The sequence below is a fragment of the Tachypleus tridentatus genome, unplaced genomic scaffold (genome assembly GCF_004210375.1).
Source record: "Tachypleus tridentatus isolate NWPU-2018 unplaced genomic scaffold, ASM421037v1 Hic_cluster_1, whole genome shotgun sequence".
In the NCBI taxonomy this organism is placed as follows: Eukaryota; Metazoa; Arthropoda; class Merostomata; order Xiphosura; family Limulidae; genus Tachypleus; species Tachypleus tridentatus.
The window spans coordinates 33,320,742-33,335,004 of record NW_027467777.1 but is presented as its reverse complement, the minus strand read 5'-3'; the positions used below and the strand labels follow the sequence as shown (position 1 = coordinate 33,335,004).

The 14,263-nt window shown below is 34.6% G+C and overlaps 1 protein-coding gene across 5 annotated transcripts in view; it reads right to left on the bottom strand.

The window, feature by feature from the left end:
- Positions 1-14,263, bottom strand: part of LOC143241837 (high affinity cAMP-specific and IBMX-insensitive 3',5'-cyclic phosphodiesterase 8B-like) — a 134,370-nt gene that overhangs the window by 111,532 nt on the left and 8,575 nt on the right. Inside the window, exon 1 of one of the 5 annotated variants that reach the window (XM_076485113.1) lies at positions 8,021-8,247. The exons of the other annotated variants lie outside the window; for them this stretch is intronic. Coding sequence (XP_076341228.1) covers positions 8,021-8,044 — 24 coding nt within the window. The 5' untranslated portion in view covers positions 8,045-8,247. Of the gene's footprint in view, positions 1-8,020; positions 8,248-14,263 lie in introns of those variants that run through there. 5 annotated transcript variants of the gene reach the window in all.

The following is a 14,263-nucleotide window of genomic DNA, read 5'->3' as shown; positions in this document are numbered from 1 at the left end:
ACCGCTGTACTAGCGGGAGGCTAGACGTCATGGACACTTTTGTACGTTAATTCAGGGTTTCTGACAACGTTCTTGTAAACTGCCTTACTATCTCAAGTAAATCATTCGGAAAATGGCGCATTCTGGTGTTCGAATAGAGAGGTCGTTAGGCCTTTAAAACTCGTCTATATGAAACTTCTAACCTTTTGTAATTTTTTACTATTGTACGATTTGCCGCTACTAATTCATTGAGGGTGCGTGAATGAACTGATTTAACCAGAATAACGAAATTTATGGACATTAATTTACTATTTTGATAGAATTAGCAACTGGTTGTTTAAGTTCTAAGTTTGCTAGAGGTTCGACACTCGATGTCAGTTTAAACTAAAACAGTGTACAGTTAAAGAAGTCTCGGCACTTAAAAAATAACGCTTTCTCACCTGTGACCTAAACAGGGTCACTGTGGGCACTCTAGAACAAACAAATAACCAGATGAGTCCTTTTCAAAATTGTTAAGAAAAAATACGAAATAAGATGATCGAACGTGTAATTTAATACGTTTTTCTACGTACTGTTTGTACGTCAGGTTATTACTACATCTTAGGATGAAAACACGATGGAATAGCTGAGTGATGTATCAGTGTACAGGTCCGTGGGACTCGTGAGGGAAGTCTTCCCTTGTGACTAGATGTTGTTCACATAGTAACTGCATGAAATGAGTAACACGAGAAAGCCCTAATGAAATTAGCGTGAACTTGCTATTGTAGCCATTCTGGTAGATGTCTACAATAATCGATAACCAAACAATAAACATCACCAGGCAAACCTAGTGAAAAATAATTAGAATTGGAACCCAAAGTGTAGTTAGTTAGATCTAGACAAGGAGTTGGAATTTAAACCAAAAGTATTGCAAGTCAGGCCTAATAGTCGTATTTTCAATGCCCAGTCGATGACAACAATGTCCTATTTCACTGCCTGTGGTGCAACTTGATGACATCGTCCATTGCCAACTGTTGGGTAAAATTTATGGCTATTGTTGTCAAGGGCCGACAATGGTCAGAGTTCAGTCATTACCAACAGCCTCTTTTTGAGTTAGCGATAAGTTTATGGACTTACATCATTAAACTCCAGGTTCGATTCCTTGCGGTGGACAGATCCCATTATGTATCTTTGCGTAAATTAACTGACATTATTATACACACTTATCCAGTATATATTGAGTCTATTTTCTGTTGCTGTCGAAACATATACGTCATCGTGTGTGTGTTTTATAATAGCAAAGCCACTTCGGGATATCTGCTGTGTCCACCGAGAGGAATCGAACCCTTGATTTTAGCGTTGTAAATCCAAAGTCTTACGCTGTACCAAAGGGTGGATGAGTTTACACCTAGATCTGATGTTTAAAAACTGTCTTGTTCATGACAGGTTTGATGAACATAACTAAAATAGTAATTATTTATTTAAAAAAATAAAACATTTATTAATAAATGCAGGGTATTCCAAAATAATGTGTACACACTTTGAATGATTATAACTCACTCAAACTTTCTTTTTCTACAGGTACAACTGATTTGAAGTAATGACAGAACCAAGACTAAGTTTTGATAAAAGGAAATTTATGTTAAAATGTTACTAGAAGTGTGAGAACATAGCTGAAGTGCAAAGATGGTTCAGAAGGGAGTTCCAAATAGATACACAACGTGGTTCACCATTACTCGCATCAGAGATAAGTTTGAAACAAATGGAACTGTTCAAGACGTCTATAAAGGGCGTTCTGGAAGACTGTGATCGTCCACCAGTCCCACACGAGAAACAGAGCTGTTGGAAAGTCTCCACCAATCTCCAAGAAAATCTGTTCAGCAAACAGCCCGTGAGACAGGAATCCATCGAGCGTCCATCGCATGCTGAAGTGCGTTCATTGGAAAAGTTTATTCCGGCATTAGTCCACGCCCTCAATGAAGATGATCCTCACCAGAGAGTTGAATTCTGTGAGTGACACCTGACAAAATCTGCAGAGGATCCAAACAAGTTTCCCCCACGTTCACATTGTTTTTTTTTTTTTATGGGGATACGTCAGAGATAAGGTTTATAGCACCAAACCTGCAACAGTCAATGAGCTTATTTATAGCAGCAAATAAAAGAGTTTGTTTACTTGTTTTGAATTTCGCGCAAAGTTACACGAGGGATATCTGCGCTAACCGTCTCTACTTTAGCAGTGTAAAATTAGAGGGAAGGCAGCTTGGTCATCACCACCCACCTCCAACTCTTGGGCTAACCGCGATCCAATTGACAGAGAATGCACCCAAATACCAAATGAAATGATTCGTGAAGTTTGGAATTTCATTTGTCCACGTTATCAGCAGTGCTTGGATCAGAACGGTCATCAGTTCGAGCATCTGCGATAACTCAAAAGATTCTACACGTTTCTTATTAAACCTAGATATATCTCAATAAACATTGTATTTGTAATAATTCAAAGTGTGTATACATTTCTTTGGGACACCCTATAGATACAATTCTAAGTGCAACGCTACCCTTTAAACGGGGACAGTTAATGTTATTTGTTTAGTAATAAAAATGTTATTTGTTTAGTAATAAAACAATTCTCGTTCACCCTTTACAAAGTTCATAAAGTACAAATTAAGAACCGAAACTCAATGTTCGTGGATGTCAGTTTCATTTAACCTTCGTCACAGTGACGTGGAACTACTTTTGTTATTGGTTTGTTTGGTCGTAGTTTTTAGTGAAACAGTTTTTTGTTATTGGTTAATTTGGTGTAGGTTTTAGTGAAACAGTTTTTGTTACTGGTTTAAACGTAAAAATCTCTCTCGGGAAACACTTGACGAGTTTTAACAAAATTAGGCTTAAAAAAAAGGAAAAAACACGAACACAAGTTAACGAACTTACGAGAAAAAGATCATTAAGCTCATCATTCTAATCCAGTAATTAATATTTATTAATTATTAATATCTACAAGTAGAGTCAAACCTTGTTAAACTGGTTAATTTGGTTTACAAGTAGAGTCAAACAGTTTTTTAAATTGAATAATAATTTGGTGTAGAGTTTAGTGAAACAGTTTTGTTACTAATTTAAACGTAGACATCTCTCTTGGAAACACTTGACGAGTTTTAACAAAATCAAACCTCGTTAAAAAAAATAAATCTACAAGTAACACAAACACAAGTTAACTGAACTTATTTAAAAAGATCATTAAGCTCATCATTCTAATCCAGTAATTAATATTTACAAGTAGAGTCAAACCTCGTTAAACTGAATAATAATATTTACAAGTAGAGTCAAACCTTGTTAAACTGAATAATAATATTTACAAGTAGAGTCAAACCTTGTTAAACTGAATAATAATATTTACAAGTAGAGTCAAACCTTGTTAAACTGAATAATAATATCTACAAGTAGAGTCAAACCTCGTTAAACTGAATAATAATATTTACAAGTAGAGTCAAACCTCGTTAAACTGAATAATAATATTTACAAGTAGAGTCAAACCTTGTTAAACTGAATAATAATATTTACAAGTAGAGTCAAACCTTGTTAAACTGAATAATAATATTTACAAGTAGAGTCAAACCTTGTTAAACTGAATAATAATATCTACAAGTAGAGTCAAACCTCGTTAAACTGAATAATAATATCTACAAGTAGAGTCAAACCTCGTTAAACTGAATAATAATATTTACAAGTAGAGTCAAACCTCGTTAAACTCGTTAAACTGAATAATAATATTTACAAGTAGAGTCAAACCTCGTTAAACTGAATAATAATATTTACAAGTAGAGTCAAACCTCGTTAAACTGAATAATAATATTTACAAGTAGAGTCAAACCTCGTTAAACTGAATAATAATATTTACAAGTAGAGTCAAACCTCGTTAAACTGAATAATAATATTTACAAGTAGAGTCAAACCTCGTTAAACTGAATAATAATATTTACAAGTAGAGTCAAACCTCGTTAAACTGAATAATAAGAGTCAAACCTCGTTAAACTGAATAATAATATTTACAAGTAGAGTCAAACCTCGTTAAACTGAATAATAATATTTACAAGTAGAGTCAAACCTCGTTAAACTGAATAATAATATTTACAAGTAGAGTCAAACCTCGTTAAACTGAATAATAATATTTACAAGTAGAGTCAAACCTCGTTAAACTGAATAATAATATTTACAAGTAGAGTCAAACCTCGTTAAACTGAATAATAATATTTACAAGTAGAGTCAAACCTCGTTAAACTGAATAATAATATTTACAAGTAGAGTCAAACCTCGTTAAACTGAATAATAATATTTACAAGTAGAGTCAAACCTTGTTAAACTGAATAATAATATCTACAAGTAGAGTCAAACCTCGTTAAAGAATAATAATATTTACAAGTAGAGTCAAACCTCGTTAAACTGAATAATAATATTTACAAGTAGAGTCAAACCTCGTTAAACTGAATAATAATATTTACAAGTAGAGTCAAACCTCGTTAAACTGAATAATAATATTTACAAGTAGAGTCAAACTGTTAAATGAATAATAATATTACAAGTAGAGTCAAACCTCGTTAAACTGAATAATAATATTTGTAGAGTCAAACCTCGTTAAATAATAATATTTACAAGTAGAGTCAAACCTCGTTAAACTGAATAATAATATTTACAAGTAGAGTCAAACCTCGTTAAACTGAATAATAATATTTACAAGTAGAGTCAAACCTCGTTAAACTGAATAATAATATTTACAAGTAGAGTCAAACCTCGTTAAACTGAATAATAATATTTACAAGTAGAGTCAAACCTCGTTAAACTGAATAATAATATCTACAAGTAGAGTCAAACCTCGTTAAACTGAATAATAATATTTACAAGTAGAGTCAAACCTCGTTAAACTGAATAATAATATTTACAAGTAGAGTCAAACCTCGTTAAACTGAATAATAATATTTACAAGTAGAGTCAAACCTCGTTAAACTGAATAATAATATTTACAAGTAGAGTCAAACCTCGTTAAACTGAATAATAATATTTACAAGTAGAGTCAAACCTTGTTAAACTGAATAATAATATCTACAAGTAGAGTCAAACCTCGTTAAACTGAATAATAATATTTACAAGTAGAGTCAAACCTCGTTAAACTGAATAATAATATTTACAAGTAGAGTCAAACCTCGTTAAACTGAATAATAATATTTACAAGTAGAGTCAAACCTTGTTAAACTGAATAATAATATTTACAAGTAGAGTCAAACCTCGTTAAACTGAATAATAATATCTACAAGTAGAGTCAAACAAGTTAAACTGAATAATAATATTTACAAGTAGAGTCAAACCTCGTTAAACTGAATAATAATATCTACAAGTAGAGTCAAACCTCGTTAAACTGAATAATAATATTTACAAGTAGAGTCAAACCTCGTTAAACTGAATAATAATATTTACAAGTAGAGTCAAACCTCGTTAAACTGAATAATAATATTTACAAGTAGAGTCAAACCTTGTTAAACTGAATAATAATATCTACAAGTAGAGTCAAACCTCGTTAAACTGAATAATAATATTTACAAGTAGAGTCAAACCTCGTTAAACTGAATAATAATATTTACAAGTAGAGTCAAACCTCGTTAAACTGAATAATAATATTTACAAGTAGAGTCAAACCTCGTTAAACTGAATAATAATATTTACAAGTAGAGTCAAACCTCGTTAAACTGAATAATAATATTTACAAGTAGAGTCAAACCTCGTTAAACTGAATAATAATATTTACAAGTAGAGTCAAACCTCGTTAAACTGAATAATAATATTTACAAGTAGAGTCAAACCTCGTTAAACTGAATAATAATATTTACAAGTAGAGTCAAACCTCGTTAAACTGAATAATAATATTTACAAGTAGAGTCAAACCTCGTTAAACTGAATAATAATATTTACAAGTAGAGTCAAACCTCGTTAAACTGAATAATAATATTTACAAGTAGAGTCAAACCTCGTTAAACTGAATAATAATATTTACAAGTAGAGTCAAACCTCGTTAAACTGAATAATAATATTTACAAGTAGAGTCAAACCTCGTTAAACTGAATAATAATATTTACAAGTAGAGTCAAACCTCGTTAAACTGAATAATAATATTTACAAGTAGAGTCAAACCTCGTTAAATTAAATAATAATATTTACAAGTGGAGTCAAAACTTGTTATATTAAATAATAATATTTACAAGTAGAGTCAGACGCACTTAAAATTCTGTTCTCAACCATTTCACATTCCCATGTGTTGGGATCGTCACTCCGCTGGGTGGAAAACTCTGCTTGAGAAAACATGATTTATCTGGTAGCTTCACGTTAACATTTGCTAATTGAAGTGAACGTAATGAAAGAAAAAAGTGAAACGTATTACATAAGAACAAAAACGGGAGAGGTGGACAATGTTGAGAAATAAATATCTGGTACCTTCTGAAAGTACCACAGTCTCCAATTTTCAACAATTTCACTTTGATGTTATTTGTGACGTCACACATAAAGACTCCCTGTTTATGGCCTGTACCTTACGTCATCAGTGTTGACTCTCCGCCCCTTCGTCCTCTTGGATTGACAATTCTCATTAGCAGATATGTAATATTTGAAATAGACACATACACACACGTGTGTATATATTTCGATAACGTTGTGTTTACCTTGACCTTCCAAAACTTAAACTTTGAACTCTTCTGATATTCCCTTCCCCCGACTTTGTTTACTTTCCATAAGGACACGTTACATTCACCACAAATGGTCATAAATCCCGGGCACATTAGTGACCTTCGTCGTAACCTTGACCTCTGAAATTCTTCATTCAAACACTGAGCATGTGTAGTCTGAACAATATTCGAGGACTGGGCAGCGCATGCGCTCAAGCACGCTTCTTTGAAAAAAAAAAAGAGAGAGAAAAAAGTGTTTATAGTCTGGTTTTATGATGAAACGATTCTAGTGAGTAGAGTTCGCACGTGTACATATTTTGTGTGTATCAACCGCACAGCTTGCAATCGACACCCGAGTTTATCAACACAGCAAATGAAAAACGAATTGAACCATCTGATTATATTTATTTCAAAACTTTCAACGATCTTGTGTTTTATTATGACATTTGAACTTTGGTGCTAAAGAGTTGAACTTGCCAGTGTTTGTGAAGCCCTGGTCAACTTGCCAGTGTTTGTAAAGCCCTGGTCAACTTGCCAGTGTTTGTAACGCCCTGGTCAACTTCCCAGTGTTTGTAACGCCCTGGTCAACTTGCCAGTGTTTGTGAAGCCCTGGTCAACTTGCCAGTGTTTGTGAAGCCCTGGTCAACTTGCCAGTGTTTGTGAAGCCCTGGTCAACTTGCCAGCCCTGGTCAACTTGCCAGTGTTTGTAACGCCCTGGTCAACTTGCCAGTGTTTGTGAAGCCCTGGTCAACTTGCCAGTGTTTGTGAAGCCCTGGTCAACTTGCCAGTGTTTGTAACGCCCTGGTCAACTTGCCAGTGTTTGTAAAGCTACTGATCATCTCATCTTACTCACAACTGTGGTCATACGTTTAAAATTAGCACCGGTCTCTCGGACTGGTCCTTATTATTTCTATTTATAATACAAGTAAAATACTCGAAACTAGTGAGTAACAGTAAAAATACAGAATCCAGTAAGAACCAGAATAAATAAACCAAAACTAACAGAATAAATAAACCAACCCAACATTCACACTTGATGTACATAAGTTTTAACCCATCTTTAATAACCCAACATTCACACTTGATGTACATAAGTTTTAACCCATCTTTAATAACCCAACATTCACACTTGATGTACATAAGTTTTAACCCATCTTTAATAACCCAACATTCAGAGTTGATGTACAAACGTATAAGTTTAAGCCTAATTTATAATGAATAGAGAAATATATATAAATAATAGTAAGAGGTATTCGATGCATAATGGAACGTAATTCCGATATAGTAAGTAGTCCTATAAAATATGATTTCTTGGTTGAAATAATAAAAAATTAAACACTAAAATAATTTAGAATACTTACCGTGATATTAAAAACATAAGACATTTCATTTGGTCCTGAAATTAGGACACAACTACTGTTTGAAACTGATAAAATGGCGGATAGAAAAGTAGAAAACACCGCTAACTACCGTCCTACTTTATTGATTTATATGAATTATCACCTCTAAACTGCACAACACATTTTCCCAGAAGCAAAATTCAAATCATGGACTCTCAATATCACAATTTTTCACGCTTCCCGAATTATGGCACGTACCTCGTGCGGAGGTTTTGAAGTCTTGTTTCCACTGTCTATCTATCTTAAGACAAATGTATTAGGTTATAGATTTTTTTTTTCAAAGTTCATTGTGTAAGATATTTCGACGACAGTCTAATCTGAGTATTATACAAGTTAAACGCTAGCAAAATGTGTGTGTGTGTATGCACTAAGTTCTTCGAAATGAATAAAATTCAGTAAATGAAAACGTTGCATAATTTTCCAATACCTTGAACCAGGCCCTGCGGAACTATTTTGACGCCCTCTAACATATCTCGTCTAACAAGAAAAGACTTCTCAGAAAGTGAGCTTTCTTTGCTGTTCGGTGAACTCACGTTCATTTCCAAATCGATTTTAACTCAATGCTGTTTTGCAACTAAAACTCAGAGGAAACGAGATGTTTGGGTTCACACTTGTCCCTGGGACACATTCTACGTTTTGAATCAAACGTTCTGCAAACAGTATCGATTGTAAGTTAAGTTTTTATTGTAATTTAGTCCACATTCTAATTATATTGAGATTTAGAAACAACAATTCACCCGATAAAATTAACGATGAACTCAAGAACACAATCAACAACAAACAAACAATAATAAATCCCAAAATACAACAAACTACAAAACCTAAAACTGCTGCATACCATATGTTCCCTACATCAGATAAAAAAATTACCAACATTTGGAAAAAAATTATAACAAAACACAACATTCCAGTAAACACCAAATTTATTCAAAAACCAGGCACAAAACTGAGGCCTATACTATGTAAAAACTACACTGACAAATACCACACCAACATTATTTATAAAATACAATGTGATAACTGCCACGACTTCTATATTGGAGAAACAAGTAGAAAAATGGAAACCAGATTCAAAGAACATAAAAAGTCACCTTCACACGTTTTCGAACACTGCAAATCAAATAAACACAACATAACCATAGAAAACACTCAAATACTAACTTGGGAAACAAATATAAACAAACGCAAAATCAAAAAGCCCTATTTATACAGCAACTAAAACCAAAATTAAACCAATATAAAGGAACACCTTTATACCTATACTAATTAATAACCTAACATTAACTGCATCGCCCTCTGCAATCCAGTAACTATTTACAGTTTACACTTTTATCCCTTAGACATGTGGTCAGCAACTGCCAGTTACAAACTCTCTCTTTATTAACCTAAAGACGACCTACGAAGGTCGAAAGGTTGTTCTGTACTTTATTTTAACTAAAGTGTTAATACCAGTGTCTTGAGAATACACAGAAACATGGTGCGAACGAAATAAACAAGTATTGTACAGTTATCACCAAATGTATTTAATTCAGGTATGACTCAGATATACGACAAGAATTAATATCATTTATATACCTGTTTTATCCACTAGTTATTTCTTCCAATCAATCACGAACAAACTTTCATTAACCAATCAGAAAATTGTAAAGTTTTTTTTATAACTTTTCTCTAAATTTGTAGAAGATTCTCGAGCGTAAGAGTCAACAACGTATATTTTTACTTAAATTGTTGAGCCAACTAAATTTTCGAAGATTTCGCCTAATGAGTATAAAGATGAAATAATTTCCCCTACAAGTAGTCGTTTCGTGACGCCAGAAGCTGAAAGATACAGTGTATTTTTAATATACTGGAGTTGTGTAGAAGGGGTAGGGGTGATGGTCTAGACATGCAGAGGTTGAAAGCACAAGGAGTTGTTAAAAGCAGCCCTTTGCTGACAAAGACAGCTCAGTCTAGAAGGGTCTGAGGACATGTGTCCCAAGGAATTAATATAATAATGTAATCTACAGTTGCCATATATGTCAAATATGTAAACGTTGTGGTGCCAAAGCCTCTGTATTGTCTTTATATATACACCCTCGTGCAAATTAATTGAAACAAGACGGAAAATTACGATTTTTTCAATTTTTTTGCGTTTTATTTCTGAGAATCCAAAAATTACTCACAAATTAATACATGATATGACCGCCTTTATTTTTCAGAAGATCATTAATCCGCTTTGGCATCGAGTCCACGAGTTGACTGTAATCTTTACTAATTTTGGATCGCGGTACCACACCTTAATTATGGCCTCAATTAGCTTATTTTTCGTAGTACAGTCTTTTCCCCGAAGTCTTTCTTTACAAATCGCTCAAAGATTTTCAATTGGATTTAAGTCCGGAGAGTTTCCAGGCCAGTCCAGCACCTTTATTCGCGTTGTAGTCATAAAATTCTTCACAAGTTTCGATGTATGGCACGGAGTCAGATCTTGCTGAAAAATGCCAGATCCATCTGGAAATCTCTTTTTCAATTCTGGAACGACTTTTCTCTGCAAAAAACTTCGATGTACTGTGGTCCTCGCATCATACTTTCTATGCAATGTAAGCCTCCGACGCCATAGTGGCTGAAAAAGCCCCAAAACATCTTCTTCAAGGGATGTTTTACGAACTGATTGATGTGAGATTCTCGAAGATTCTCATCTGGAGATCTGCGAACATGCAGACTTCTTTGATCCTGCACGAAGAAATGAGTCTCATCACTGAATAACACCTTTCTCCATTGTTCTTGCGTCCAGTTCTTGTATTTCAGACCCCATTGATACCGTTTTTCCTTCATTGAGTTGGTAAGAAGTTGTTTTTTGACTGGTCTCCTTGCCCTTCTAACGCAATTTCGAATGACGTAATATTCCTCAAAATTTCGCCATATATCCCAAAAATAGATCGACCGTACTGCAAAACACAGCTAATGACGCTATCTGTGTGAAAAAATGACTATTAAAGGAAATCAGCGGGTCCAGCGAGCCAACGCCGGTAGTCATGCTGAAAATATTGTAAAATGACCATTTGTTTCAATTAATTTGCACAAGGGTGTATATATATATACGAAACCACTCTGTCCCCCAGTGATCCAGAAACAGCTCTGAAGACATATAACACAAAACAGGGGTTTCGATACTGTAGTTAAAGACGTCACCACGTTTAGAGAAACACGTGCGAGTTTTTTTTGGGGAGGAGGAGGGAAGAAACGAACAGCGAGAAGAAATGGTTTGTTAATAAAAACAGTTAAACAACAGCCTTTCTATATTCTGACCACCGCAGGTATGGAAACCAAATTTATAGGACCTTAAGACTTGCTGCTCAGCCACCTGGTGGGATGACAAGAAATTGTAAAAATTAGTTTAAACCTTTTCGCGAATAATTCTTATTTTTAACATCAAATGACTTTGAGGAAATATCGTGATTTAAAAGAACATTTTGCTTTATTTTTTATCTCAAAAACCGTTTACTTTAATGGAGCACAAACTTACACGAGGGGCTATCTGCGCTGTGCCCATCACGTGTATCGAAACTGGTTTTCAGCGTTATAAGCCCCAGGACTTAGCGCCGAGCCACTGGGGAGTTTTAAAAACACTTATCGATTTTGACGTTTGAGCTAAACTAATCTTTGCTTCACCAATCAGTAGAATTCCTTATGGTCTGTTGACGTGGAAAGTGAATAAAAACTCGTTACGTCTGCAACAGCCGATAACAACAACAACAACAACAAGAAAAACAAACTGTGGGTGCGGGAGAGAGGCAACAGTGACAGATGTAGGGGCGCACATGAAACGAAGAAATTGGATATAAGGACAGAGTATATAGAAACGATAGCGAAGAACGTTTCGTTCTTTCACAAAATAATACATAAATACTTAACAGTTTTCCCGATCACTGTTAATTCAAAATTGCATACGTCAGTTATTTATTTATTTATTCCAGCTGAGAAGAAAGTCAACTGACGTCAAACACTAAATGTAACTCGATAAAAGACGTCAGAGTGCTATGTTGCCTTAGAAATGTTCCACAAAACTAAATAGTTCGTCGCCGAAGGAGAGATTTTGTCATAAATGTTTAGCAATAGCTCGGAGTAGGCGTTAATGTGCAACTCACAAAACCCAGCATTTTGTGTCTAATGACTCACTCTTCTCTCAGCTTTAACTGGATGACTCTGGACACGTTTTACAGTTCGCTCAGATCAAAGGAGTTATTTTGTGTCTAATGACTCACTCTTCTCTCAGCTTTAACTGGATGACTCTGGCTCAGATCAAAGGAGTTATTTTGTGTCTAATGACTCACTCTTCTCTCAGCTTTAACTGGATTTGGGCACGTTTTACAGTTCGCTCAGATCAAAGGAGTTATTTTTCGTTTACAAGACACTAAACTATTGTGAGTATTAATTAACTGGTCATAATTTATGACTTTCACTCTACAAAAGAACGTTTGAAAGCAACGTAATTCTTCAGTGAAGTAACTTCCGTTCACGAACCCGCACGAGAGGTGAAGACTTCTGAACACCTGGACCGGAACATTACAGGAATATAATTACAACATGCACTAAAACTCAACAAAATCAGAACCATATTTTGACGTTTAAGCAATGAGAAATCATTTGGAAGTAACCGTGATGGTGCCATCTGGTAAATAAACAATTTGTTATGAAGGTGGTTCGTGTTCAACCATGACGTCAGGAGCAAGAGGCATGTAATTACAAATTATATTATAGGGTGTCTGCCCGATAGTTTGTCTCCTGTTTGAAAAGCTGTGCACGCAGACAAAGCTCAACATTCACTTGTAAAATGACGATATAACAGACATGAATAATATTGATGTCAAGTTTTATTTCACAAGCAGGATATTCTACACTAAATGTTTAGTAGTTAATGTCATTCATGTTTCAAAATGTGACGTAACTTGAATAATAAAAATGTAGATTTAACCGTATGTTACTGTTGAGTGATGCTTAGCCTGAATCAAATACTCAACAGTTGCTACTCGTGGTGGAGGAATGAAATACTCAACAGTTACTACTCATGGTGGAAGAATGAAATACTCAACAGTTGCTACTCGTGGTGGAAGAATGAAATACTCAACAGTTACTACTCATGGTGGAAGGATGAAATACTCAACAGTTACTACTCATGGTGGAAGAATGAAATACTCAACAGTTACTACTCATGGTGGAAGAATGAAATACTCAACAGTTACTACTCATGGTGGAAGAATGAAATACTCAACAGTTACTACTCATGGTGGAAGGATGAAATACTCAACAGTTACTACTCATGGTGGAAGGATGAAATACTCAACACTTACTACTCGTGGTGGAAGAATGAAATACTCAACAGTTACTACTCGTGGTGGAAGAATGAAATACTCAACAGTTACTACTCATGGTGGAAGGATGAAATACTCAACACTTACTACTCGTGGTGGAAGAATGAAATACTCAACAGTTACTACTCGTGGTGGAAGAATGAAATACTCAACAGTTACTACTCGTGGTGGAAGAATGAAATACTCAACAGTTGCTACTCGTGGTGGAAGAATGAAATACTCAACAGTTACTACTCATGGTGGAAGGATGAAATACTCAACAGTTACTGCTCATGGTGGAAGAATGAAATACTCAACAGTTACTACTCATGGTGGAAGAATGAAATACTCAACAGTTACTACTCATGGTGGAAGAATGAAATACTCAACAGTTACTACTCATGGTGGAAGGATGAAATACTCAACAGTTACTACTCATGGTGGAAGGATGAAATACTCAACACTTACTACTCGTGGTGGAAGAATGAAATACTCAACAGTTACTACTCGTGATGGAAGAATGAAATACTCAACAGTTACTGCTCGTGGTGGAAGAATGAAATACTCAACAGTTACTACTCGTGATGGAAGAATGAAATACTCAACAGTTACTGCTCGTGGTGGAAGAATGAAATACTCAACAGTTACTACTCTGGTGGAAGAATGAAATACTCAACAGTTACTACTCTGGTGGAAGAATGAAATACTCAACAGTTACTACTCGTGGTGGAAGAATGAAATACTCAACAGTTACTACTCGTGGTGGAAGAATGAAATATCAATGGTATTGATATTAGATGTTCATATTAACACCACCAGGCAGTTAGCATAACTACATATCTACACTTTGATAAGAGAGAAACTTCCAGCGTGCTAT